Raw genomic sequence first — 27997 nt, 5'->3', positions numbered from 1 at the left:
AAAATTTTTTTCTATTTTCTCATTCAGGAAAAGAAAATTATATGTATATAATATATATGTATTTTTTATGTGAAAAATATTTTGGAGAATTTTTTTTTCCTGATTATAAATCCTATTCAGTACTGTTTCTCTTAATGTTCCGCTTTACTCTTTCAAGACTCCTCAGTGAGCCTTGATTTTAGCACGCTTACATACTAATGATTTGAAATCAAATTCTGGAACTCAGAAAAATAGAGAATTATAATTTTTCATATCTTAATATGATGCAAATGATTTTGATATTTGATCCTGAAAACCTGTATTTCACCTTCACTTTCATTTGCCCACTAACATATTTTTATTTCTGAAGTAATCTTTTATTCTGGATTCAAGGATCAAGATTATCGGACTGGCCCAAATGAGGAAAAACCAAGCAAGCTTATTCGATTAAGTGGGGTGCCTGAAAATGCCACAAAAGAAGAGGTAAGGCTCTTTTTTTCTTTTTCTTTTTCCTTTTTTTGTCAATTAAATTATTTTTACTTTTTATTTTGAAAAATTAATAGATTCATAGGAAGGTGCGAAGAAATTTACAAGGAAATTTTGGGTGTCCTTCCTGCAAAGTTAACATCTTGCATTGCTATAGTACAGTGGCTAAACCAGCAAATTGGCTTTGGTGCAATCCATAGACCTTATTTAGATTTCAGCAGTTACACATTCACTCACTGAGGAGAGGTTTATGATTGCTGTCCTCAGACCTGTTATAATCATCCTTTAGGGCATAATCCAAGAGCGAGGATTGGATTACCTACATAAAGGTGCAGTTTGTTTACAGTAGTAAAAACTGGGAGCTGCAAAACTCTTCAGTGTTAAAGGACTGGCTGAGTAAATTATGGCTGAACTTACAGGAAGATCTGGTTAGGCTATTTTTTTTTTTTTTTTAAAGATTTTATTTATTTATTCGACAGAGATAGAGACAGCCAGCGAGAGAGGGAACACAAGCAGGGGGAGTGGGAGAGGAAGAAGCAGGCTCATAGCAGAAGAGCCTGATGTGGGGCTCGATCCCAGAACGCCGGGATCACGCCCTGAGCCGAAGGCAGACGCCCAACCGCTGCGCCACCCAGGCGCCCCTGGTTAGGCTATTATTATAGGAAGAGCAAACTGTGTTTACTCTGTGCTAGGCATTATGTGATGCTTACAAGCATTAGTTCTTTAATTATCACAGTATCCTATGAATATGTACTCTTTATTCATTCCCTTCAAATACAAAGCACCAACCATATGCTAGGCACTGAATGATACAGCAGTGAATATTGTAAAGTCACTGCCTCCATGGATAATAAAAAAGTAAACAAAAAAACGTAATTTCAGGCAGTGATAAATGCTCTAAAAGAAACTAAAGTAAAGGTGTTGAGCATAACTGGGGTAGGGGCTATTTTCGATTGGGTACTGGGGGGAAGGCATCACTAAGGAAGTGACATTTGAGCCCAGGCCTGAATGCTGTGAGAGAGCAATCCATCTGAAGATGGGGAAAAGAACTCACTAGGTGGAGGGAGTTAAGTGCCATGGCCCTGGACTGGCATGAGCCCAGGGCATCATCTTATGTTTAACAGATGAGAAACCGGGCACTGAAAAGTTACATAGTGAGAGAGCAAAAGAGGCTTGGAATGTAGGCAGTCTTATTTCAGAGCTTGGTTCTTGATGGTTATGTTCTGCCTTTTTTATATACTTAGGAATTTTATGAATAATTATGTTCTACTCATAAACAGGTTTGAATGTCTAGAGTGTACATGGGTTGATTTTGTCTTGATAAAGTTATGATAGCTTTAAATTACGTAGAATAAAAGCCAGTAGGGAAAATTAAATATTCAGTGTTTGATAATTTATGTCATTCGTGTATACACCATGTTCTTGCAGATTCTTAATGCCTTTCGGACTCCTGATGGCATGCCTGTAAAGGACTTGGAGTTGAAGGAGTATAACACAGGTGAGTTTCTGGACATGCATGTGGTCTTGGGCTAGGAAGGGTCTTTGTCAGATTTCTGCATCATGTGCTACTCAAAGTTTTTTTAAGAAACAACAGTTAAGATTTCCAGAAGCCTCCTGTTGATGCCTTCAAATAACAGCCAACTTTAGTCTTAGCTGTGGTTCTTTGTGGCTGTTTGTCCACACATGGGCAATGAGGATGCATGTTCCAGTTCTTCTGGGTGCCTATGAGATATAAAGTGAGTGTTGTAGCGTTTAAGATATAAAGTTAGTGGGCGCCTGGGTGGCACAGCGGTTAATCGTCTGCCTTCAGCTCAGGGCGTGATCCTGGCGTTCCGGGATCGAGTCCCACATCAGGCTCTTTCGCTATGAGCCTGCTTCTTCCTCTCCCACTCCCCCTGCTAGTGTTCCCTCTCTTGCTGGCTGTCTCTCTCTGTCGAATAAATAAATAAAATCTTTAAAAAAAAAAAAAAGATATAAAGTTAGTGTTACAGCATTTATCCCTGAATATATTTTATATAATCATTAAACTTGCTGTATATGTTCTTCATCGTGATGGAGAGTTTATGTTTGAGCCTAGTAGGATTTAATAAACTTACTGTGTTTAAAAATTTACATTTCATTGCTTCAGCGTGAAATTTACAACTTTCCAGAGAAATTGTACAAATTAGTGGTTTCTTGAATTTTCTGTCTTGCTCTGAGAATGAAGCCCTGCAACAGCTGTTTTGTTGAAACCCATGAATAGATCCAGAAGAGCTTTCTCTTTGACCTCTGCTCTGTGGTCTGAACTGCAGATTAAACTTTCCATGATATCGACCTAGTGTCTTAGAGTATCATGTTTGATCAGTTCCTTCAAGTCTTACAAAAAAATGGAAGTGAAATGCTAGGCACTCAAGGTATTGACTAATATTTTAGTCTACATAATATGAAATGGTTTAAAAATGAAGGTAATCTTCAAGTGATCTCTTTTGCAGAATTTAAATTGAAGAAAGTAGATCATTAATCTGTTCACAGAATTTAGAACTTTAGTAGTCCAAATTAAAGAACTCTTCAAGTAAGCGTATGCTTTATTTTTGAGGATATAGTTTACTTCTAAACAGTTTACCATGGAATAAATTTCTTTGTATTAACTAGATAGCTGCTTCTTCAGTTTGCTTCTGCAGAGGGAAGCTATCCATAAAAATAAATTTTTGTGCTTGAAGTAATTTGGTATTTTTGTCAAGTCCAGAAATATTTTCTTTCTGTAATTTGAGAATAAACTCAGAAACATTATTTTTCAGAAAACTAATTATTTTTTTGTTTTAAAAGCATCAATTCTGAATTTGTAGAAACATAAGAGTAGTTACGTTGTTCTTACACATTGATGTCTTTTTTTTTTTTGCACGTGTCTCATACATGCTTTCTTGATTTACTATTATCTTTAGGAACTAAAAGTAGAATTTATAGGCTGCAGTTACTTTTTAACTGCCAGCAGTAACCTCAGCTTTGGTTTTATTTCATGAACTGTTTTTATTAAGTATTGGTGTATTAAGGAAAGTAGAGGTGTCTTGATGTTATAAATAGCAACTTAAACTCTTCATTTCTTTAGTACTCTGATTTTATATTGTCAGATTTATTAGCAGAGCAATATTTAAATTAATGTATAAGGTCCACAGAAGAAGCTCTTAAATTTGCTTGCTGTAGTAGCAATTAGAAACATAATTGGCAGACCAAAGACATTGATTCTCATGTAAAATCATTCAAGACAATGGTTTAAAAAAAATCACCTTTCAGGAAATACAATCTTTTCTTGGCATTTTATCCTATGAAGTGACAGTGTATTAAATATGTATACATGGTTCTTTTTTTAATGAGAGAATTGGATTACCAGTCCCATGTTATCCATCTCATGTGGCAAGTAGAATGAACTTTTGAAGGTATCTGTCAGATCATGTTACTGCCATGCCTAAAATCCTCTAGTGGTCTTCCATCTCATTTGGAAGAAATTTGCAATTCTTTGTTCTGACTTACAGAATCCTGCATGAGCTGACCCTTGGCTATTTGACCTCATCCCGTACTGCTGTCCACTTTTCTCATCATGCTCTAGCCACACTGAGCCTTTTTCTAGGCTTGATCAATACAGACTTCTTTCTCTGTCAGGGCCTTTGCACTGTTCTTCCCTCTGATCCTCACTTGTCTTCTGGGATTTAGTTCTTGGTTTCAGTTTCACCTCTCAAGGCCTTACCTCACCGTCTAATCCAAAATCACTCCTTGGTTGTTTTTCATCATATCCTGGTTTGTTGTCGTAGGATCAATCATTTTGATATTTTCTCGGTGGTTTTGTGTGTCTTATTCCTCCCAGAGAGTTAGTTCCATGACAGTGGGAGCCTTTTCTGTCTTGTTCCCTCCTGTTACCCCCATGCTTTCCACTCTCCCTGGCACTGACTGATGGGTTCCCAGTATGCATGGAATGAGTAAGTGTCTGTGATATGTATGGAGAGCAGCTGCGTTCTCCTCTCAGGTGAGGAACGTTAAAGGGTCATTTAGGTTTCAGAGCAGTGCAGCCTTACATCTGCTGAAGAATACGCCTTGGAGCAATGTTTTAAGAATGTTTTTAACATTTGCTTGTTAAAAGACTGTACGTATATTTTAGTAAAAGAGGTGACTTTTATAAATGGCGGTCAGTTTCTTTAGGCGCGTGATAACCTGCAAAGACCATGCAGGATGGACATTACTCATAAGAAGGGGACTGTAGGGCAGATTTAGTTGGTGTAATGGGGAGCCAGTCTGTAACGGAGAGAAAAGATTAATACCTGTTCATTGACTCTGGTAATTATTGATTTAATTTTTGTTTCATTTGGAGCCGTGTGAGTACAGGGCCACAACTTTTATCCAAAATCTGTGGGATCAAATAAGTTTATGACTTTGTCTGAATACAGAAAGTTAATGTGGTACATAGATCATATATGAATTATATCCCCCAGTGGGATGTATATCAGTCATAATAATACTTCTGCAGCAAAATATGTGAATATTCTAAGAGGACTAAATAAAGACCGTGAAGAGACTCAGTATACTATAGGTCAGGATTTGTCTCCAAATGACTTCAAATTACTTGAAAATTTACCAAAAAACTTAATATTTAAGGGATTTTGGAATTATAGATAAGGAATTTTGAAGCTACATATATTGTATATATTTGAGTTTTTCTTTTGCCATTTGCAAATATATTATAACCCCATTAGTTGTAAATTACCTTGAGTAAAATTATTACATTCCTGGGAAAAGTATCAAGAGTGAAATGTCTTTTGGTGACTGGATGAACAAACTTTGGTATGTACATGCAGTGGAATACTACTCAACAATAAAAACGACGAAACTACACATGTACGTAACAACATGGAGGAATCTCAGGTATTATGCTGAGTGAAAGAAACAGACTGAAAAGGCTACACACTGTCATAAAAAGGAATGAAATACTGATACATGCTATAACTTGGATGCATCTTGAAAACCTTGTGCTGAGTGAAAGAAGCCAGGCACAAAAGAGCACATATTGTATGATCCCGTTTATATAAAATATCCAGAAAAAGCATATCCATAGAAGAAGAAAGCAGATTGGGTAGCTTGGTTGTTGCCAGGGCCTGGAGAAGGGGGAAATGGGGAGTGACTGCTTAATGGGTATAAGGTTTCCTTTTTGGGGTGATAGAAATGTTCTGGAACCAGATGGGATGGTTGCATAACATTGTGAATGTATTTAAATGAATTGCACACTTTAAAATGGTTAAATGGTGTATTTTATGTTACATGTATTTGATCATAATTTTTAAAAGGACTGCATACTATATGATTCCATTTCTGTGACATTCTGGAAAAAGCAAAATGATAGGAATAGAAAATAGTGGTTGCCAGGGTGTTGGGGGAGGAGTCGACTGTAAAGTGGAAGCATGAGGGGAATTTTGGGCACAATGAAACTGTTCTCTGTATGGATTGTGGTAGTGGTGTATCAATGTTAAATTCACTGAAATTGGTAACTACTGTATTCATATAAGAGAACATCCTTATTAGGAAATACACACTGAAGTTTTTAGGGGTGGAGGACCATGGTGTATGCTTTTTTTCTCTCATGTGGTTTAGGGAAAAATATTTGATGTATATGGACAGGGGAGGAAGAGAGTAATGATACAGTAGAGACAACAAAATATATCAATAGCTGAATCTGGGTAACAGGTCCATGCGTGTGTTCTTTGTGCTATTATTCTTGCAACTTTTTTGTAACTTGGAAATGATTTTCTTTCTTTCTTTCTTTCTTTTTTTTTTTTTTAAGATTTTATTTATTTATTTGACAGAGAGAGACAGCCAGCGAGAGAGGAAACACAAGTAGGGGGAGTGGGAGAGGAAGAAGCAGGCTCCTAGGGGAGGAGCCTGATGTGGGGCTCCATCCCAGAACGCTGGGATCACGCCCTGAGCCGGAGGCAGACGCTTAACGACTGTGCCACCCAGGTGCCCCTGGAAATGATTTTCAATAAAAAGTTGAAAAACTGACAATACAACTGATGTATTTTATTGTTAAGTGATCAGCAGAAATCTTGCAAGATAAGGGCTACAGTGAACCTCTTCTGTGAACAATAGAGCAATGGTTCTCAGAGTGGGTTCTGGACCAGCAGTGTCAGCACTACCTCAGACCTTGTTAAAAATAACAAATTCTCGGGGCGCTGGGTGGCTCAGTCAGTTAAAGTCTCTGCCTTCAGCTCAGGTCATGATCCCAGGGTCCTGGGATTGAGTCCCATATTGGGTCCTTGCTCAACAGGGAGCCTGCTTCTCCCTCTGCCTACCGTGCTTTCTCTCTCTCCTTCTGCTTATGCTCTCTCTCTCCCTCTGACCAAAAAAAAAAAAAGAGAGAGAGAGAGAAATAGAAATTCTCAGGCCTCACTTTAGACCTACCGGATCATAAACTCTGGGAGCAAGGCCCAACCATCTTTGCTTTAACAGGTCATCCACGTGATTTTGATGTGCCCTGAGTTGTGAGAACCACTGTATTAGATTGATGATATTCTTTATTCTAGAACTTTTTGGCACAGTTTAAAAGAGACTTAGCAGGTGGGCCTTCTTTAAGTCAAAAATGCTAATGCTTATGTGCTTTGGTGGCCCATGGCAAATACGTGCCTACCTGATACCAGATCTGATGTACTGAGCTGGGGCAGGAGTTAGTGCAGGGTTGATGCTATTTTATGCCCTTAGTTGTACTTTATGTAGCATATTTCCTCCAGAGATCTTAGAATGGTGGTAAATGTTCTCATTCTCGAAGTGTTTCTATAGATTTTTTTAATACCATTTTTTAAAGATTTTATTTATTTATTTGAGAGAGAGAGCAGAAGCAGGGGGAGGGAGAGGCAGAGGGAGAAGCAGACTCCCCACTGAGCAGGGAGCCTGACGCCGGGCTTGATCCCAGTACCCTGGGATCATGAGCTGAGCCGAAGGCAGATGCCCAACTGACTGAGCCACCCAGGCACCGCAAAGTGTTTCTGTAACTTATGAATATAGACAGAATTGTGCTTGGTTTTTAGGTGGATTTACATGCTATCCGGTATATAAGCTTGCTATGATGCTTTTTCCAAAGGAATTTATATTATTTAAGCAAAAATGATACAGTTTCTGGATTGTTTCCTAATAAGATTTAAACATAGAAAGTAATTCTCCATAGTGACTGAAGGGTTACAGAATTATTGTAGTACTGTTTTATTAATTAGCATAGGAAAGTTAGAAGGCTGAGTGTTAGGAAGAAGGAGTATCTTGCATTGAGTCTGTCAGCGTTCATATAATGTATGGGCCACAGTGAATGGGCACAGTTTCTGTGGTCCTGGGTAACAGGCTTACATCATATCCTTTCATTTTTCACAATTGAAATGGTTTGAGTTTTTACCACCATGTTGATAAAATAGAAGTTTTAAGAAAAGAAGAAAAACCCAGAGAATCTGTCACTTTAGGAGGCAGAAATCCATTGTGAAATGGATCGACACTGATGATACGAGACATGCGTAGTTTATGGTATTGCAGTAGCTAAAGACAATAGCCAAACGTCGTTTAGAAAAAATAGAGTTGGAAAATGCAAATACACATGTTTTTGCAGTGTTTTTGGCATTTATAGAATAGACAAGTAAATATTTTTAGTTCTTTGGGGGAAACTGACCATAGGCTAATCGAAAAGTATCACATTTACTTGTCACATTTCTAAAACTGCGGAAAGTTGTTGTTTTCAGCCGGGTTTCTTAATAGGTTTGGTACCACATTTGGGGAGGATGTTTACAGAGGAGCTTAAGCAAAGATGGCAAAGCTTTAAAAATAAGGATGTCTTGGGGCACCTGGGTGGCTCAGTCGGTTAAACATCTGTAACTCCTGGTTTCAGCTCACGTTGTGATCTCAGGGTTGTGGGATTGAGCCTCATGTGAGGCTCCATGCTCAGCGCAATCTGCTTATCCTTCTCCCTCCCCTTCTGCCCCCTCATAATAAACAAACAAACAAATAAAATCCTAAAAAAAATAAAGTAGAATCCCAGTACTGTTTTGGAAAGCAATGCTTTAGGATTACTGGCTTAACTAAAGCATCCTTTTTCTTTGGGGTAGTTAACCTTCCTGACACTTAAGATGAAACTCATTTTCTATTCTGGGAGCTGACTCGTTCTTCAATTTAAGCTTCTTTGTTGAAACCACTTAAGTTATGAAGGATGACTTTGGTAATCTGCAGCACTGGTAGGGAAGTTTTAATATTGTTGACTTTTACTGGACTCCCTGCATTCTTCCTTTCCTTGGGGCTTTTGGGTATGGCGTTTCATTCTATAAATTTTATTTTATTTTTTAGATTTTATTTATTTATTTGGGGGGTATAGAGAGCGCACATAGGGAGAGGGAGAAGCAGACTCCCTGCTGAGCAGAGAGCCCGACGTGGAGCTTGATCCCAGGACCCTGAGATCATGACCTGAGCTGAAGGCAGACGCTTAACCAACTGAGCCACTCAGGTGCCCCGGAAGTTTCATTCTAGATCTGATAATGGAACGTCTTCACCACCCAAGATATCATTTTCTTCAGAAACAAGGACCACCACCTTGGTGGTTTTTGCATGGTAGACTGTGTCGTCTTGGAGATCTCTACCTAAACTACATGTAACATCTGAAGATAGAAGAGATAGCATGGGAACATAGCATGAGAGCGATGAGCAGATGCTTTAATTGGTAGGTCATTTACTCTTCCCTAGAGCTATTTAGCTGAGATGGAATTTGCCTTTCTGAGATGGGGAAGGTGTTTGAACTCTAGCCCTCTGTCAGCTTCCTGCTTTTCCAAGTTCCTCACTCTTCTCTAGGTAGAATTGCTCCTGGCTTCCGTAGTTCTTATATGTCCCTTTGGCTAAATGCTCAGGTGGCTTTGGCTGAGTCTTCTAGGTTATATAAGTCTGTATGGGGCTTCCTGTGCCTTTGGGTGTTTAGTAGAATTCATGGAAGAGCTTTTTCTGCTTGAGTAGCAAGAATAAAAGGGTCACTAATTAGGGGAATAGTGCAGCAGCCTGTTGACTCCCAGCTTCAGTCCACGGTGGAAAAGGCATTATACAATTACCTTCAATGGGCAGAAGATAGAGGCCATACATACAAACTATTTATAGGATATGAAAATACATTGGCTTCTTCTTTTGACTTCTCCTTGCACCAGAACGTCTGATCTGTGCTCACCCTTTCTAGCTTAAATTATCTACCCTCAAAATATAAATTAAAGCAGTTTTTACCTGCTTCCATGTTTCTTATGTTAGCATTTAGGTCTTCCATCTGATTTACATGTAAGTCTTCTTAGAATTACGTAGTGGTCATGGTAACACTACTTTGTAAATTTACCACTGAATTGTACACTTTATTTTATTTTTTAAGATTTTTTTTTATTTTTGGGGCGCCTGGGTAGCGCAGTCGTTAAGCGTCTGCCTTCGGCTCAGGGCGTGATCCTGGCGTTCCGGGATCGAGTCCCACATCGGGCTCCTCCGCTGGGAGCCTGCTTCTTCTTCTCCCACTCCCCTGCTGTGTTCCCTCTCTCGCTGGCTGGCTCTCTGTCAAATAAATAAATAAAATCTTTAAAAAAAAAAAGATTTTTTTATTTTTTGAGAAGGGTGGGAGAGGCAGAGGGAAAGGGAAAGAGAGAATCTTAAGCAATCTGCACACCTAGCACAGAGCTTGCCACAGGCTCCATCTCACAATGCTGAGATCATGACCTGAGCCAAAATCAAGAGTCAGACACCTAACTGACCAGGCAGCTCTTAAGATTTTTTTTTTAAGATTTTATTTTTATTTGGGGTGTAGGGAGGAAGAGGGACAAGTAGACTCTGCGCTGTGTGGGGCGCCTGATGCGGGGCTCGGTCTCACCACCCCGAGATCATGACCCAAGCTGAAACCAAGAGTCAGATGCCCAGCGGACTGAGGCACCCAGGCGCCCCTTAAAATTTTATTTTTAAGTAATTTCTACACCCAACATGGGGCTCATACTCACAGTCCTGAGACCAAGAGTTGCATGCTCCACTTACAGAGCCAGCCAGGTGCCCCTGAATTATACACTTTAAAAGCGTGTATTTTATGGTATAAATTACATCCCAGTTTTAGAAAATAAGCCTTAAAAATTGGTTGACAGGTCATATAAAGATTGATTTCTTAAAAGCATTTTCATGAGTATATAGAATATTTACAGAGCTTCAGCGTAGACATTAATGACCTACTGACTGACTGGTACTTACAATACCTTACTGGTAGAGTTCATAATTGATTGTCCCTAGTCTCAGTTCAATTCATTATGTTATATTTTCATCTTTTAAAAATAAAACCGCACCCTATAACCTTGAAAAGCTTATGGTTCATTCTTTGGTGTTACCTGCCAATTATCTGCCATTCTGATTAGCGTGTGGCTCTACCTTTGAAACTACTAGAGAATGTTATTGTTTGTTTATTGATTTATCCAACCAATAGTTATAGCATGTTGAGATGCAGAGGATATGTTGGTGATCACAAGCATTGTAATCTTTGACCTTAGAGGTTTCAGTTTCTGTGGAAAATGGGTGTATGGAATGAGTGTTCTGTACTCACCTGAATAGGCCACAGTACCTTATAAATCACTTTTTTTTTTGAAGGGATCTGGGAGTTCTTATGCATCATGGGTTCTTTTTGGCTGAAAGGTTGAAGTTTACCACTCTGGATAACTTGATGAAAAATGTTCAGTTACTTCTTTTCTTTTTTTTCTAAGATTTTTATTTATTTATTTGCCAGAGAGAGTGCTCAGAGAGAGAGCGAGAGTACAAGCAGGGGGAGCGGCAGGCAGAGGGAGAAGCAGGCTCCCTGCTGAGCAAGGAGCCCGACACGGGACCTGATCCCAGAACTCCGGGTTCATGACCCAAGCCAAAGGCAGACGCCCAACCAACTAAGGCACCCAGGCGTCCAAAAAATACTCAGTTATTTCTAATCCTAAAGTCACTAGAGCGTGACAAGCATAGGACTTTCAGAGTCAACAGGCTTAGAAAAAGAATAACACCTGGGACGCCAAGGTGGCTTTGTTTGTTAAGCGCCTGCCTTCAGCTCAGGTCATGATCCCAGGGTCCTAGGATTGAGTCCCATATCCGACTCCTTGCTCAGCAGGGAGCCTACTTCGCCCTCTACCTGCCACTCCCCCTGCTTTGTGCCCTCTCTCTCTCTGACAGATAAATAATATAAAATTAAAAAAAAAAAAAAAGAATAACACCTAAATGAATGCATGGAGATAATGATTGGTCAGAGAGGTCAGCAACTAATTGTTAATAATGTCCCTGGATTTTCAGAGAGTTAAAATAAAACAAGACTTTTTATGGGTATTACAGGAAATGATCAGACAAGAAATAGAGAAAATTGCACACAGATGCATGTGGGTACTTTTACCAACCTGGAAGCTTTCCAAATTCCATCATTGAGGGGTTTTTATGGGAGGTTCCATTATGCAGTTATTATTGATTAAATCATTGTGGCTTCTGGTGATTAGCTTAAATTTCAGCTCCTTTCCCCTCCCAGCAAATTGGAGGGGTGAGGCTGAAAGTTCCAAGCTTCTGATCAAGACTTAGACATTCTGATAGCCAAACCCTATCCTGATACTATCTAGGAGCCCACCAAGAGTCACCTCATGAGAATAAAAGGCACTCATATCACCCTTATCATTCTGGAAATTCCAAGAGTTTTTAAGAACTCCATGCCAGGAAACTGGAACAGAGACCAAATATCTTTCTATATTACCGGAGATGGGGATCCTAAATGTGGATCTGGCTGATACGCAGTACATTTAGTTGGGCATCGGTTTTCTGTTATAAGGTATAGGTGACCTAGGCTTTTGGTGTGGTCAAAGTGTGAGTCTCACAAAATGCCAGTTGTCTGACCCTTCTCTGGATGCTGTTTTACTTCTGGAATAGGTAAGTGGCTGGACCAGTGTGATCTGTTCTCATCTTGAGCAACTTCCAGCTCAGAAGCCACTAACTTTGTGGTACCTTCCCAGAGCCCCTTAGAACAGTGGTGACTTGTCCTTTTATTTGTACTAGGGTCCAGGCAATGGGATAAATGTTTAAGGGCCATATTTTTTTCGCATGTGAAATGAAAATAGCTTTGTGACCTATGGGGGAAACGTATATTCTTAGCATAACTAGAAATCAGTGAGGCAATTCATCAGTGCTAAAAAAATTTTTTTTAAAGATTTTATTTGACACAGAGAGACAGCGAGAGAGGGAACACAAGCAGGGGGAGTGGGAGAGGGAGAAGCAGGCTTCCCACTGAGCAGGGAGCCCAGTGTGGGGCTCGATCCCAGGGCCCTGGGATCATGACCTGAGCCGAAGGCAGACACTTAACGACTGAGCCACCCAGGCGCCCCATCAGTTCTAAAATTTTAATAGTGGGGCATATTTGAGGAGCACCAACACAGGTACTGTCTGATCTTTAGTCCCTGATAATGCTTTGTAATAGAAACATGGGGGTGCTGAAATGTATTATCTCATGCACTCTGAAACCACCCTGCTAAGGAGTTACCATCATTGCAACTTAGCATATGGATAACCCAGGCCCAGAGAGAAGTGGCTCAACTGAAAACACATGACGAGTTAGCTTCTGCATATGTACAAACTGGAGAAGTTACTTTTCTTGTGTGTTGCTCCAGTGAAGAAACTTGTTACAATTGCTGTGGTGTTAACTGAGCAGCATCGTGTACCGGGTGTTAATTATGCTAGTGTTGGGGGTGTAGAAATGAAAAGAGCTCGGGGCGCCAGGGTGGCTCAGTTGGTTGGGCTTCTGCCTTTGGCTGAGGTCATGATTTCCGGGTCCTAGATTGAGCCCTGCATCTGTCTTCCTGCTTAACAGGGAGTCTGTTTCTCTCTCTCTCCCTCTGCCCCTCCCCACTGCTAGTTCTCTCTCTCTCTCTGTCTCTCAAATAAATAAACAAAATCTTTTAAAAAACAAAACAAAACCTCTCTGAGGTCAAGGACACACCCCTCCACTGTGCTCGCATAGCATTGTTAATGTCATTGGAATTAAAATGAATTAAATAAGGGTGAGAATTTCCTAACAAATAATGTCCTGGGCCCAGAGAACCATAATTCAGATGAAGTGACCCTAAGATTAATTTTGGACTTTGAAAACTACTTGAATATACAACTCCCCTCCCCCCTTTTTTTAAATAACCAGTTGGCACAGATGGAGCACTAAATAAAATAGAGCCATATGCAGTTTTCAAAAATTCAGCAAGTAATCATGACTGCGTATCTTCCTCATTTCATCTTTTATTATAAACCAGCAAGCCTTATGTGAATAGTTGAGGGGGAGAGGATTGAAAGTGCATGTAAGATGTCGAAGTGATGTATTTCATGGAGTCCAATTCTGTTCTTCCCAGATAGTAGGTTGACATATAAATCAGATATTTTCCTAATTTTCATAATACAAGCTGCAGGTACATATTCACTTTAGGTGTTTTTTTCTTTCTTTTTTTTTTTTTTTAAAGATTGTACTTACTTGAGAGAGAGAGAGAGAGCATGAGCAGGGGTGGGGTAGAGGGAGAAGCAGACTCCCTGCTGAGCTGGGAGCCCGACATGGGGTTCGACCCCAGGACCCTGAGATCATGACCTGAGCCGAAGGCAGCTGCTTAACCAACTGAGCCACCCAGGCGTCCCCACTTGAAGTTTTAAAGAGCAAAGTACCTGTTAGAAATCTTGTACATCAGGGACATCTATACACCGCGGCTGCCTCCTTGCTCAGCAGGGAGGCTCCTTCCTCTGCCTGCTGCTCCTCTGCTTGTGTGCGCTCGCGTGCTCTCTCTCTGGCAAATAAATAAAATCTCCAAAAAAAAAAAAAGAAAATAGAAATCTTGCACATCGGCTTTCTTTGTTGTATTATTCCCATTGAAAGTAATTCACATACCTGGATTGATTCTGTTTTGGTTTTTGCTAAAATCTCTAACTTGATAATACTTTACTTTTCTTCTAAAAGCCTGTAGCCCCAATGAAATAGAATTATGAAAATATGACCTATAGAAATATAGCCCTCTTGAGTCTCCATTAAGATTTTTCGTAGTGCTCTTTATATTCATAATGCTTTGTTCCCACAGAAATAATCCTTGTTTAGAGAAAAAAAAATCTGTTTTCTTTTCACTCAGAGGATACCCAATGAAATAAAGAAACCTATTTCTCTTCGTCCTTTTTTTCTTTTTTTTAATTCTAGTGTAGTTCAGTTTCAGGTACACAGTATAGTGATTCAGCAATTCTGTGGATTACTCAGTGCTCATCATGAGTCCCCTCGGCCTGTGTCCTTTAAAATCCTGATTCCTTTTTTTACATTTCATAGTTGGTATGTATATTCTTGGCTTTGTCAATGTAAATCAGTCCTCCTAATGGGAAATTCAGCTGGACTTGTTTATGTTAGTTGAGTTTTTCTAGACTAGCTTGAACAGAGGGCTGCTCATCCTCATTTGCCTAAATAAATATTGCTGTGTAATTGTTATAAAAGCAGGGCTTAGTATAGACATTACAATTGACTTGAACAGTTAAGGGCCATGTTTATCAGCATCTCTGAGTCAGCTTTTTTAGGAGCAGAGACTAAAACATACTGGATATTATTCATTAGGGCTTTGTTTTCTGTACATTGTTCCCCCTTAAGCTCCTGTTAGCTTTTATCACAGATACTTTTTTGGGTAATAGGCAATCATATGATTAATGAATATGAAGAAGAACTGAAATTTTAATGTTACCTTTATAGATTTCCTTCTTTCCCTGTTCTCATCCTACTCAGCTGCCAACAAACAAACAAACCTATAAGGAGCATTCACATTTTTATGAGAAATCTATACATTTAGGTAGGTTAGGAAATGGAGTAAAATATGCTTTTTCGTAGTCATATGAATAAGCACAAAGACCCATCAGCCCACCAGACTTTTTCCTAGCATGTGGCGTTAGAAGAAAAAGGTAATAAAAACATTTTTTACTCCTTAGGTCAGACCCTGTCTATGGGACTGTTAACACCGAGTTTACCATCTTAATGATTCCAAATGGTTCCTAGCAATTCTGAATGCAAGGTTGGTTGGTCGTTTTCAGAATGTTTAGGTCTGTGGGTGGAATAGGTCTACTAGAACTTACTCTGTGAATTATAAAATTACATTTGAGGAATTAAAAAGAAATCCCCAATTATCCCACTATAACAATACAACCACTGTAACCATGTTCATGTACAGTTGTGTTCCATTACATCATTTTCAGATTTCTGTATATTCACCTGTGCTTGCTCAACCCCTCTCCCTGACCCCATCTTCCCTCTCATGGAGTGAGCATGAGAGGCGGGATGTGACTCAGTCCTGGCTTCGGTTAGTCTCTGTCTCCCAAGTTTCCCTAAGTGTGAGCATTCACTGTGCTAGCTGTGATTCTGTTATTTAAAGTGATATGTTTTTCATACATTATGGCCCTTAAATGCAAGCCAGCCTCTTCATCTGGTGTCAACCAAAAGAAAAGCGATCTGTTGCGACGCTGGAGGAAAAACTGGCAGTGTTGGACTTAACCTATATTGAGAGATGGTATGTTGTTCTTCACGTTGGGGTGTTCAAGTATGATTTTGACAATGCATGGTTTTCATCTCATATGCGGACTTTTATCTCTAACCTCTGAGTTAGATATGACTTCATAGTATTTAATTTCAGTTCTTTTTCCTATGCACATTTTATATAATTGTCCTTGTTTTTAAAGCTTTTAAAATATGCTATATTAAATAACGCATATCAAGTATCTTACTGTATTGTAATTTTTATAGCTATCATTATAAGACTTTTGGGTTTTTGTCTTTGCAGAAGACTTTTGGTAGCCAGTAGAGCAGTCCATGAGCATGAATGCTTTCTAACTTGCATACTTGGGTCCACACACAAGGTTCTGCTATAGGTATTTTAGAATAGGGGTAACTGGTGTGCTGCAGATTTCTGTATTTCTTAACTATAGACATGGTCTTATCTGTCTGTGCTCAGGCTTGTGGGATCTTTTCTGTGATTGGGCTTAGTAAAGTTCAGAATTCAGATTACTTATATTAGTCTAGGATTTTATTAAAAGGTGAGAGGCTATCAGTGTAGCAGTTAACAGCATCGGTTTGAATCTGGACTGCCTGGCTCTGAGCCCATAGTGCTACTTACCACTGAGGTGATTTTGAGCAAATTACTTATTCTTTCTTTGCCTGCTTCCCCATGGGTAAAATGAGGTTAATAGTTTTTACCTCATAGGGTATTCTTGTGAGGATTTAATTAGTGTACATAAAGTGTTCGGAATGCAGCCCTGCACCAACAAGTGCTATATAAGTATTACTTAGCGTTGTTGTCCATTTGGACAATTCCTGAAATCCTTGTACAATTGTGAGTTTTAGACACACAAAATGCCTCAGATCAAGACTGGGTACCTTTTTTTTTTTTTTTTAAGTTTCAGGTATTATAATTAAACCTTAAATTTTTGTTATTATTTAATAGCTAAAGTTTCGGGCAGAAGAAATTGATTGTTGGGCTTGTGGATTTAATATTTAAGCTGAAATACATTGTTAATATATGTATTGCAGAGTTGATGTATAGAGATGCTCATAATATCTCTTGCGAACTGTATCTTTTCCTTCCCAGTGACTGTAGTATCAAAATCTTGTTTGTTCTTTAGTAAAGTATGAATGTCGTCATAAATCTCTCTTTCTCTTTGTCCACAGATTCTGTGTGCTCCTCTGGGCCACAGTAGTTAACTCTTTAAGTACAGAAAGGAAACTCAGGGCTTTTCCAATGTGGTGTTAGTTCCCCGTGTTTTTCAGTTTGGCAGCTGTAGAGAGGGTTGCTTTCCACATACCCGGACCTTGATATGTTCTGTAGATGTAACCGGCACACTTGAGAGTATATCTGCTTGTTCCGTGGCTATGCGTTTCTGATGGTGGACATGCAGTATGAGTGTTTGCAGTAGATATTTGCTGATAAAAGGCACCTTAGTTGCTTCTGCTATGCTACAGTGTTTTCCAAGAACAGAGCACTTTACAAAAGGCAGAATGTTTTCTTTCTTTCTTTTTTCAACTTATTTTTTTAAGCGGGCTCCACACCCAGCATGGAACCCATTGACGGGGCTTGAACTCACAACCCTGATGAGATCAAGACCTGACCTGAGATCAAGAGTCAGATGCTTAACTGACTGAGCCACCCAGGGGTCCCCAAAATGCAGAATGTTTTCTGTAGGAGAAGTTCACTGGATTTGATCAAGAAAATCCACTTGAAAGGAATTAACTAACAAAACAATTTCTGTTGTTAATAGGCTATGCATAAATATATATACTGTTTCTTTAAAGTAGTTTCATTTCTTCAAGTAGTCAATAGTCAATAGTTTGAAGAGTTCAAATCAGAGGAGACTGATTTTGTGGTAAATTTAAGTAGAGGTGGCAGTGGTTAGTTTTAATCCGTGTTGGTCAAAGCTGTAAAATCAAATAGAAAATCTCTCTCTCAGCCTAAGGTGATGCTGGGATTTCTAGTAGATTTGTTTTCCTCTTCCTGGTCATTTCCTAAAATTCTAAGCAATCAGCCTGTACCATTGTAACATTGGAGTATTTAACTTGGAGTATTTAACAAGTCTGAAGTCACAGTTTTATTATTATCATAATAAAACATTTCAGGTCATTCATTCCATGTGACAAGGAATCCAACCCATCTCACCAAATTTGGCCTGTTTAAGTTATATTTTCTGTTGCTCTAGTTTTTGTTTTGTTTTTATTTTTTTGGTCTTTGATACCTTGATTTAATGATACTTAGTTTCCTATTGTTATATATACTCTGTGCTTAAAATTGGCCTGGGTTTTGTTTTGTTTCTCTTCCCCTGAGTTTTATTTCTCATCTCAACAAATTGCATCTTTTTCTTGCTGTTCACTTGCACAGCATCACTCCTAAAGATGAGCTTCTTTATCCTGCGAGGCAGTGGAGGAAGCATGGAAGCCATTTGTGAAGCATTGCATTGCCAAGTGTGTTTTCGTAGTAATGTGGTGCCCGAATCCGGGAAATTATAGGATGGGTTAGTATTAGAACTCAGCAGCCTGTAAATCCCATGAGTTCCCAATCTCGTGGGTCGTGAGAGTTGCAAATGACACTTGCTTAGGAGAAAGGTGAAGGGTGTTCCATAACTCTAATGGTTTATACAATTCTTGAACATGTACTGATTGATAACCACTGCTGTCTCTCCCCCAGCCTACTCTGCCTCCAGTCTTTGTGCACAAGCACAGTTTTGGACCCAGCTATTTGTACTTATTTATGCTTTTACACCTTCTTCCTTTCATAAAGATTTAAGCTGGTTTATGACTTGAGTTGAAACAAGGAAAAAAGAGGAGACCTGAAATGGTCTGTCCCCTGCCAACCAGAAGCCTCCTGTGGTATCCAAACAGAATAGTTGCCTCAGTCTGTCAGCACTTCTGTCTTTGAAGGTGGTTTCTGCTTGAAAAGTGGTGACTATTAGCATAGCTTTGGGATAATTGCTTCTCCTTCCTGTCTCGGGATACTTTTTTTTTTTTTTTTTTCCAGATACTTTCCTGTTCTTGTTGACTTTGTTTTTCCAGAAGATTCAGCCTGTGGTGAAATGTTCTGGGTCCCCACTTGAACTTTCTGTGGGATTACCTAATTCTGGGGCACCCTCACCAGACCATCAGTGCTAAAGAGGGCAAATCTTCTTGGTTAATAGAAAAAGCCATTTTGGAATGACTCTCAAAGCCCAGAAACATCCAGATTTTCCTTCAGTACTTTTTTCTGTTTGGGGTAGCAGCTTTGCCTAGTATAGGGGAGGGAGGGGCTAGTTGGGAGGGCTTGTGTTAAGGGGTTCAGAAACAGGGGATTTAAGTGTGTCTTTTGTGTTTGCAAGGCACTAACACCACTCCCGTCTGTATTTAAATGCTGTCCCCAGGTTACGACTATGGCTATGTCTGCGTGGAGTTTTCACTCTTGGAAGATGCCATCGGATGCATGGAGGCCAACCAGGTTGCTTTATACTTCGGTCAAATGATGCTGGAAGGATATATTTTTTTATGTATGGGGAGGGAGGGTTTCAAATGATTGAACTTTGGAAAGGTACCAGAAATCTGTATTTGGAGCATACCACATTCCAACCAGAAAGCGGTTGTGAGGAGAAGCTTTAGAAGAAGCTGGGAAAGTTTCTCTACAAGAGTTAATGGACACAAGTGTATTTTAAAAACTAGAGCCCAGTTGCAGTTGGACTAGATGACAAAGACAGTAGATAGGAAAAAATGACAGGTTTGGAGTGTGACTGATAAGGAGATCCTAATGCAAAGAATGATCCTTGACTGTCTGTGATCTCAAGGATCTGCCTGGCACAGGAATTCTAGGTCAGTACTTATATCTAGACCTAGGGTGAAGACAACTGATGGCAACTCCTGTGGCGCTCAGGTCCTGCCTGCATGTGCTGCTTTCTCAAGAGGGCCATCTGGGAGGAGAAAGGAGTGCTTGTTCGTGTGTATTGCATTCATCATGGTTCTTTACAAATTGGAGTTTTGTACTCAATTCTTGGCTACATATAGTCAGAGCTGGTGAATCTGAATCTATACTTACCTTATGTTTGAAACATCTAGATGTATTCAGTTTGCCACCTAGAACTGTCATTTGGACTTTTAATTGAACTCTGCCTGATAGTTTTGGAAGGAATTATGAAGTGGATAGAATCCTCCTTGTCACGGTGTTTCCTTGGGGAAAGTTATTTTCTTTGCGTGTTTTAGTTCCTTCATCTGTCAAGTGGGAGAAAGAAGCTTAATGATACAGTTTGATTTTTATGTATCCACTGCTTATACTTGATTGTGAATGCAGTGTGCTCTTAAGGGTAAGAGCCCTGAAGGCTCTGCCACAGAAGGGTAGTATTGCATGAGAACTCTTCCTCTCTTAGAGCCCGATGCCCTTTCGTCAGCTTTGTTCCACTCAGCATGGCCCATTACACTAAACCTTCTCCCTTCTTTAGCCATGTTCTCCCCTTATGGGCATGGAAATGACATGCTGTAAATCCTTTGGGAGCGAGCACTAATTAGAGGAAATTTGACGTATCCATACCTATTGTTAGTAGTATAAATACTGTTAGATCCTCAGAGAATGACTGGATTAAGACCATACCCCTTGACAGAGTTCTTGTTGACTGATTTGTTCATTTTCCGTCACTAAGCCAGTCATTTAATAGATATTAATTATGTATCAGAACCTGTGCCACCTACCAATATTTTGAGAGAAGAGTTAAGGTTCCAGTCTTTATGCTTATGGTTGATTCTATTCAGACTGTCCTAATTTGAGAACACTCATTTAATTCATGAACATCTTGTTACCAGTGATTAATCATTAAGTCCTTTGGCACGTGCTAAATAATACTATGAGTGGTGGAGACATAAACGGAGGAGCCGTGGCACATGCCATGCCATTCTCTTTTGTACCATTCTCCTGACTGTGTGCTTCTCATAGAGGGGCGTTACTTTTTATCAGAGCTATTTGATCTTCGATCTTGAAAAATAACTGTATTGTGTTTTAACTCCCTGTTCCCTCGGTCCCAACAAAAAATCCTGTCTGAAGATTATAGCCCCTCAAAGAGAAGCGTTAAATAGAACGAGGACAGCCTTCTTTAAAAATAAGGAGGGTTTCTTTTGGGGCCATATCTGGAAAAATGTTCATTTACACAAGCAGTATTGAGGGGGTATGGCCTTTCGACATCTCTGCTCCCACCCTTCCCACACATTCTGTGAACATTCTTAGGGCTCCCAGATCCCTGTTGACCGACCCCTGCCCGGTAAATAAGACACCAGAACAGAAGACGAGCTGTGCCAAAATTCTTTCAGGGTGAAATAGGATGTTTTGACAGGTAGCTATCCTTATGCATATGTACCATAAGGTACTCTGTGCAGAAGTACAAATAAGGAGCTTAGACCAAGAAAGGTGACAGACGTTATGTGGTATTCATAGATCCCATGGGGTGTTCTCTCAAATTCCAAATTTTTCTATGATCTCATTTTTAATATTCACTGGAATAATTCCTTAAGAAGGTAGCACCATATCCTTCTTTAGTCAACCTCCTTTCCTAGCTTTTTATTCTTCCCCTAGTAATGGGACGCAGGGCATACTGCTAGCCCTGCCACACAACAGAACCCTCTCCCTGAGCTGTATAGATTTCATGACCCACTCGGCACCCTTCTCATAATCTTTACCACAACTCAGGATGTGTGCAAGTCATTTTGATGGAAAGACTTTTGAGAATGGGATCTCCAGGGGATTGTTGTACCTAGGTAGTATAGCATAGCAAAAAGGAGTGTCGGTTCTGCAGTCAGATGTTACTTCCTAGCTGGGCTGTCTCTGGCAGGTTTCTTTACCTCTCTCAGCCTCAGTTCCCTCTGTCACCAGTACCTCATGGGGCTCTGGTGTGGACTAAATGAGATCATACATTCATGATTGCCTGCTGTGTGTCAGGCACCTTTCTGGATACTGGAGATGCTTCCATAAACAAGACATTATATAACTTCTGTCTTAGTGATAGGAGACAGAGCATAAGCAAGTAGTCAAATACCAAACAATATAATACATGATAGTGCTGAGTTCTGTAAAGATAATGGAGCAGCATGTTAAATGAATGCATGATGGGAACAGTGTTACACAGGGTGGTCAGGGAAGCTTCTTGAGGAGTGAGTGACATTGCATTTGGTGAATAATGTGTGCAGGACACTTAGCATAGGATCTGGTACCTAGTAAGCATTTGAAATTAGATGATCATCTTCTCCCTCTACCTTCTGCATGTCGAGTAATTTCCAATCATAATTCTAGGAAAATAAATTTATTTTTTTATCTGGATATTCTTTAAGGAAGTGGCTGTGGTTCAAGCTCCCAGTAACAGTACAAAATCTTACGAGAGATGTAAGAATGTGAGAGAAGTCCTTCTCAGAGTGCGTAAAGCAGGTGTTTATGGAAGATGAATGTCTTTGTCTATTCGTTCATTCTCCTACCCTCCAGGTTTTACTTATAGACCAAGTTGGTACAGATTCTGAGTCACCATCTGCTGGACACCCCTGAGTAGATTCTGTGTATATGCTTCTGAGGAGGTTTCTATCGAATGCTTTGGGTTGAATTTTTTTTTTTTTAACAATTCTTTGCTTATCCTGATTCTTGATGTGAAATGTCTTTTTATTTATCATTGCCTGATACTTATAAGTCTAGGCGAAGGGAACTTTCTGCCAGCTTGCTTTGTCGGATATTGCGGGATATGTGTGCCTTAGAGAGGTTGTCCTGGGTGATAACCAGGGCCCCTCTATCCCTTTTCCAGTGCCTTCATGGAGGCATCAGACAGTAGGACGCTCTACAGCAGTGCTGAGCATTGTGGCCAAGAGGGACTCTCAGGACAAAACCTAGCCAGCAGCTGTCTGGGGAGTTTATTTCCATCAGAGGTCTGTCCGCTCATACCTTCACCATCTCTGTCTAGAAGTAGAAAGCCAGCAAACACTGTGAGGCAGGGTTTTTTATTCTACCCCTACTGGGAAAGGTAGTTCTAGCAGCAGCATATTTGAATATGATGGTGAGTATTATCTCCTTTTGCTGTGTGTGTCCTTGCACTGGGACTTAGGGGAGTAAGAAGCATTGTATTAGAGTATCGATCCCTTTCAGTGGTTGCCCAGCCATGAGTACTACCTCTTTCAAGCTGTTGTCAGTTGGTCTACAGAAATTAGCATTTTATTTTCTTCCATTTGCAGGTGTGATGTTTGTTGTCTCTTCCCATTCAACTGAATGTTTACTAAAATTCCCTTATAAAGGATAGCTCTGGAAGAAAAATTCATTTCTCTGGAGTTTTTACTCAACTTTCTGAGCATTGGTGGCCTTCTTTAGCCAAAGATGACTTGGCTGTATGACAGAATCAGCCTGACTTTGTAAAGTGGAAAGAAAAGATGCCATTATCACCTAACATGAAAATTCTTTCAGACAGTGGCCTTTGCTGGTGCAGAGGGGAATGAAATTTTATGAAACAGTGTTTATGTGTCAACAAAGTTAAGAGAATTTGGGTTTTTGAAGATACCAGGATGTCCAGGGTGGTTCTGAAGATAATATGAAGGAAGCCAAATCTGAAATGGTATCTGCCTTTGTGATTAAAATGAGATCAAAAGGGAAAGCTTATGTTTTGGGGGTGGGAAGACTATTTGTGAGGCCATGGTGGAAAAAATAGGTGAAGACCTAGTTTGTTGGAATGTTATTCAAGTTGATAGCATTACTGTATGAAACACTTCAGTATTTAGGTTGTGTGCATTCCAAGTAACGAAAAAATAGTAATCTTATAAATTCCTGCAAGGTTGTGTTGTTGCCTAAAACCCACACCCCAAAACCACTTTCCTGAAGAGAATGTGGCACCCCAGCCAGAGCTCAGCTGAATAACTTGTGTCTTGAGTTATGCCATTCTTCTTGGAAACTTCAATTTCAGTACCTTCTCCTGATTGCCCTCAGTAGAGGTTATTGGTGGGAAATAGAAAGGAAAATGCATTCTAAAATGAGTGTCAATCAGTAATTACTGAAGATTCTTGCTCTCGTAATTTAAGAGAATTACCTGTCTAGTAATTGAGTCCTGAGTGGCATGAGGCAGTATATCCTAGTAATTAAATACATGGAGGCAGACTGCCTGGGGTTGCATTCCTGTTCTGTCACCTTTCTCGGTGTGATTTGGACAAGTGGCTAAACATCTTTGTGTCCCAGCGTCCTCTCACACATCTAGGGATTAAATGAGTTAACCCATGTAGGGTGGTTAGAACTGGGCCTGGTGTACACTGAACATTGAGTCTGTATTTGCTTTTATCACAACAACTCCGCATCGGACTGAACAAGAAGGTCTTAAGCTACAGCAGCTTCAGTTGTGACTTCATGGGTATCTGGCTAAAAAGGGATTTGGTGGCAGTACCCAGAAGGATTATTTTTGTGTCAACAGTATTTCCCATTTAGCCTCTTGATTGGGACTGATTCTCAGGGGACTGCTTCCAGGTCTCTAGGAGCTTCTGCTGTGTTAGCTGTCGAACCTTAAATTCTCCCAAGAGAAAGAGCCAGATATACCACATGGGGGACATGGAGTATGGTTAGACCACACTAGGAATCTAGCCTGTGGCTTTTTTTTTTTTTTTAATATTTTATTTATTTACTTAAGAGAGAGAAAATGAATGAGAGAGGAGAGCACAAGAGGGGGAAGGGGCAGAGGGAGAAGCAGACACCACACTGAGCAGGGAGCCTGATGCAGGTCTCCAATCCCAGGACCCTAGGATCATGACCTGAGCCAAAGGCCGATGTTTAACCGACTGAGCCACCCAGGTGCCTCTAGCCTGTGGCCTTGAAACCCTAAGCTCTGATGTCCAGCCCCTGGCTTTACCATATCTCAGACTTCCTGCAGTAATTATAAGAGGTGCTCTAAACTGGATTCAGTTCAATTTTCTTGAATCATTTGGCAGGTTGTTTTGTTTTGCTTTTAGAGAGTGCATGCATATGTGGGCAAGGGGGATGTGCGGGGGGCGGGGGGGATCCACACCCAGCGCAGGGCCTGATGCAGAGTTCAGTATCGCGACGCCAAGATCATGACCTGAGCTGAAGTCAAGAGTTGGGTGCTTAACGACTGAGCCACCCAGGTGCCCCTCATTTGTCAGTTTTAAGGGGGAACTTCCAGTGTGTCTCTTATGATGAGGTTTATAATTATTTTTGTCATATATATATGTGCATATATATACATGTATATATCATGGTTCATTTCTGTGGATTGAAGGAGTTTAGTTCTTGTTCAGAATTTCAGTATTTCAGTCTTGTTCTTTGATGTTGTACCTCCTCTTTCAACTGGTATTTTTAGTTAATATCTGTACTTTTTGTAAAAATGGGGTTGTGTGACGTGCTAATTTCCAGTTTTGTGGCCTTTTGGAACTTGATTACAGACAGTTATTGAAAAAAAAAAAACCAAGCAGAATATGTATAATTCTAATTAACTATCTAAGGGGTTATACAAAGGCATGGTTCAGTTTGTGATCTTGATTATAACTTTGGTTTATGATTTTGTATACGTCCAGACAGTATTGGGTGTTAGGAGCACTGAGAGGTTTAGAATTCCAGCTTTGTCACTTCCTAGTTCGTTTGTAAGTTCTCAGTCTCAGAGTCTCATCTGTAAAGTGAGTACCCACCTCAGAGCAGTCGTGAAATTAATGTATGTGAAGCACTTGGTACAGTGACCAGCCTGTGTGGGTGCTCACTATCAGAAAAGGTACTGAAGAGAGTGGTTGTATAAATACTGGACCCTACTTGGTTGTCTTCCTTTTCCTTGACTGCTTATTCACCTCTTGGGACTCAGGGATGCCTGAGAAGGGGTAGTGCTGCTTTGGATAGCAGCTAGATCTTTGACAGCCAGTTCTGATGGTACTGTTGCCCACTGTCTCTATCATGAGACCGGGCTGCCTAGACTGAAAGTGAAGAAGGCTGGGCAGCCTCTCTCCCAACAGTGTCTGCAGGATGAGTGCACAGGCATCCAGGCATATGAGGGAGGAGGATTGTGGCCATGCCAGCTCTCCTGGGGGTGGGGAGCCTTCTTTCTGAGCCTAGCATTGCCGGTAGTTCTCCCATCATAGAGTTCTCTTAGGCTACCTGTGGCGCTCAATGTTATTAGGCATCTTCTCCATCTGAGCTGAACTTGGAGGTTATTATTTTTTAAAGATTTTATTTATTTGAGAGAGAGCAGAGCGAGAGAGAGTGAGAGAGAGAGAGAGAGAGCAAGCACGAATTGGGGGGGAGGAGCAGAAGGGGAAAGAGAAGCAGACTCCCCTCTGAGCAAGGAGCCCAACACAGGGCTCGATCCCAGGACCCTGGGATCATGACCCAAGCTGGAGGCAGATGCTTAACCTACTGAGCTCCTTAAACTTGGAGGTTATAATGTGTCTTTGTGTCTCATTCTCCCCATGCTGAGTGTTCAGGTGCTGTTGTTTTAACTTCTAACTCATTTATGTATGAGATATGTATTATATATAATATGTATTTATTTCTTGTTGAGAGTATTGATGATATGATTTTGATAATCATGGATAAGCTTATCTAGATTAATAATTATTTTTAATCTCACAGTGTGAGGTTAGCAATGCTAATGTTACATACTAATAATGTATATTTTACCAAATTCTGTGACTAATTGAAATTTGTGTTTAATCTGTATAAATGCTATTTCCAAAGGAAAATAAATAGGAGAGAAAGAAGTTTATCACAAAAAGTAGCTTATTGGGGGCACCTGGATGGCTCAGTCAGTTGAGTGTCCAACTCTTGATTTCGGCTCGGGTCATGATCTCGATTGTGAGATCAAGCACTGCATTGGGAGCCACACACAGCGCGGAGTCTGCTTGTCCTTCTCCCTCTGCTCCTCCCCTGGCTCGCACTCTTTCTGTCTCCCTTTCTCTAAAATAAATAAATAAATAAAATCTTTAAAAAAAAAAAGAAAAAGTAGATTATTGGTTACCAGCCACTTAGGGAGAGATGCTCTCAAAAGGGAATAGTGAGTGACTGCTAATGGGTAATAGGGTCTCTTTTCAGGGTGATGAAATGTTCTAGAATTAGACAGTAGTGATCATTGACCAACCTTGTGAATATACTAAAACCCATTGCATTGTAGAAAGCACAATAAAAGAGTGAATATTATGGTATGCGAACTATATCTCGATTTAAAACAAAAAAGTTTTTAAACTTAGCATGGAAATTACTTCAGGGCCCAGTCCAGTGGGAATGAGTCCAGGTCTAAAATAAAACACAGATTCATATACCAAAAAAAAACAAAAAACAAAAACAAAAAACAAAAACTCACACACAAAGTGTCAATTTGTCTGGAAGCTAGAGATTTAGAACTTCAGTCTTAAAATGTAAGAAAAATTTCTTTGCTAATGGTATCTACTTACCACAGAAGAACACTTAAGCTGAAAATCTGGAAAATGATGGTTGGAATTGAATAACAGACCACATTTGAGGTGGCCACGTGGCTTGTGCACAGTAGTTGCTCAGTAGAGTTGAGCGGGCTCTCTGCTTTAGTGTCCATACAGATAGAAATTAATGAAAGAACTATTTGAAGTAGATTTTAAATAAAAACTTCACTTAGGAAATCCTTGGGCTACTTTTTAGAGGCAATATTGCTGTAATCGGATGGTTAGTAGGTACCAATGTGGATCTTTTCTATTTTCCTGTAATTGTTAACCAAAGCTCAAAGCAGGGGTGGGCTGGGTGGGGGTAGGAGACCAGTTCACTGCTGGGATAGGTTCCTTCCCTCTATATCTTTCTTAGAGGCTTCTTTCCAGCAGCATTGACATTGTGACTGTCATCTTTAACCTGTAGTACAAGGGGAATACAAGAGTCTTTTTTTTTTTTTTTAAGAAAAACATTGTAACAATTTACGGATCATAGAATCCACCCATTTTAAGTGTACAGTTCAACAGTTCTTAGTTAATTTACCAAGTTGTGCAGCCATCATCATAATCTAGTTTTAGAACATCTTCATTATTCCA

The 27997-nt window shown here is 40.0% G+C and overlaps 1 protein-coding gene across 7 annotated transcripts in view; it reads left to right on the top strand.

The window, feature by feature from the left end:
* Positions 1–27997, top strand: part of RBM6 (RNA binding motif protein 6) — a 103428-nt gene that overhangs the window by 29648 nt on the left and 45783 nt on the right. For 4 of the 7 annotated variants that reach the window (XM_045807164.2, XM_087867032.1, XM_045807165.2 and 1 more), the window contains 3 exons: positions 373–462; positions 1894–1963; positions 19390–19463. In XM_045807164.2, coding sequence (XP_045663120.1) covers positions 373–462; positions 1894–1963; positions 19390–19463 — 234 coding nt within the window. Of the gene's footprint in view, positions 1–372; positions 463–1893; positions 1964–19389; positions 19464–27997 lie in introns of those variants that run through there. The other 3 variants (XM_045807170.2, XM_045807167.2, XM_045807168.2) reach the window with 2 other exon arrangements.

The sequence above is a fragment of the Ursus americanus genome, chromosome 14, assembly GCF_024610735.1.
Source record: "Ursus americanus isolate L20-20 chromosome 14, mUrsAme1.1.p, whole genome shotgun sequence".
Classification (NCBI taxonomy): Eukaryota; Metazoa; Chordata; class Mammalia; order Carnivora; family Ursidae; genus Ursus; species Ursus americanus.
This window is presented reverse-complemented; position numbering and strand designations above follow the sequence as displayed.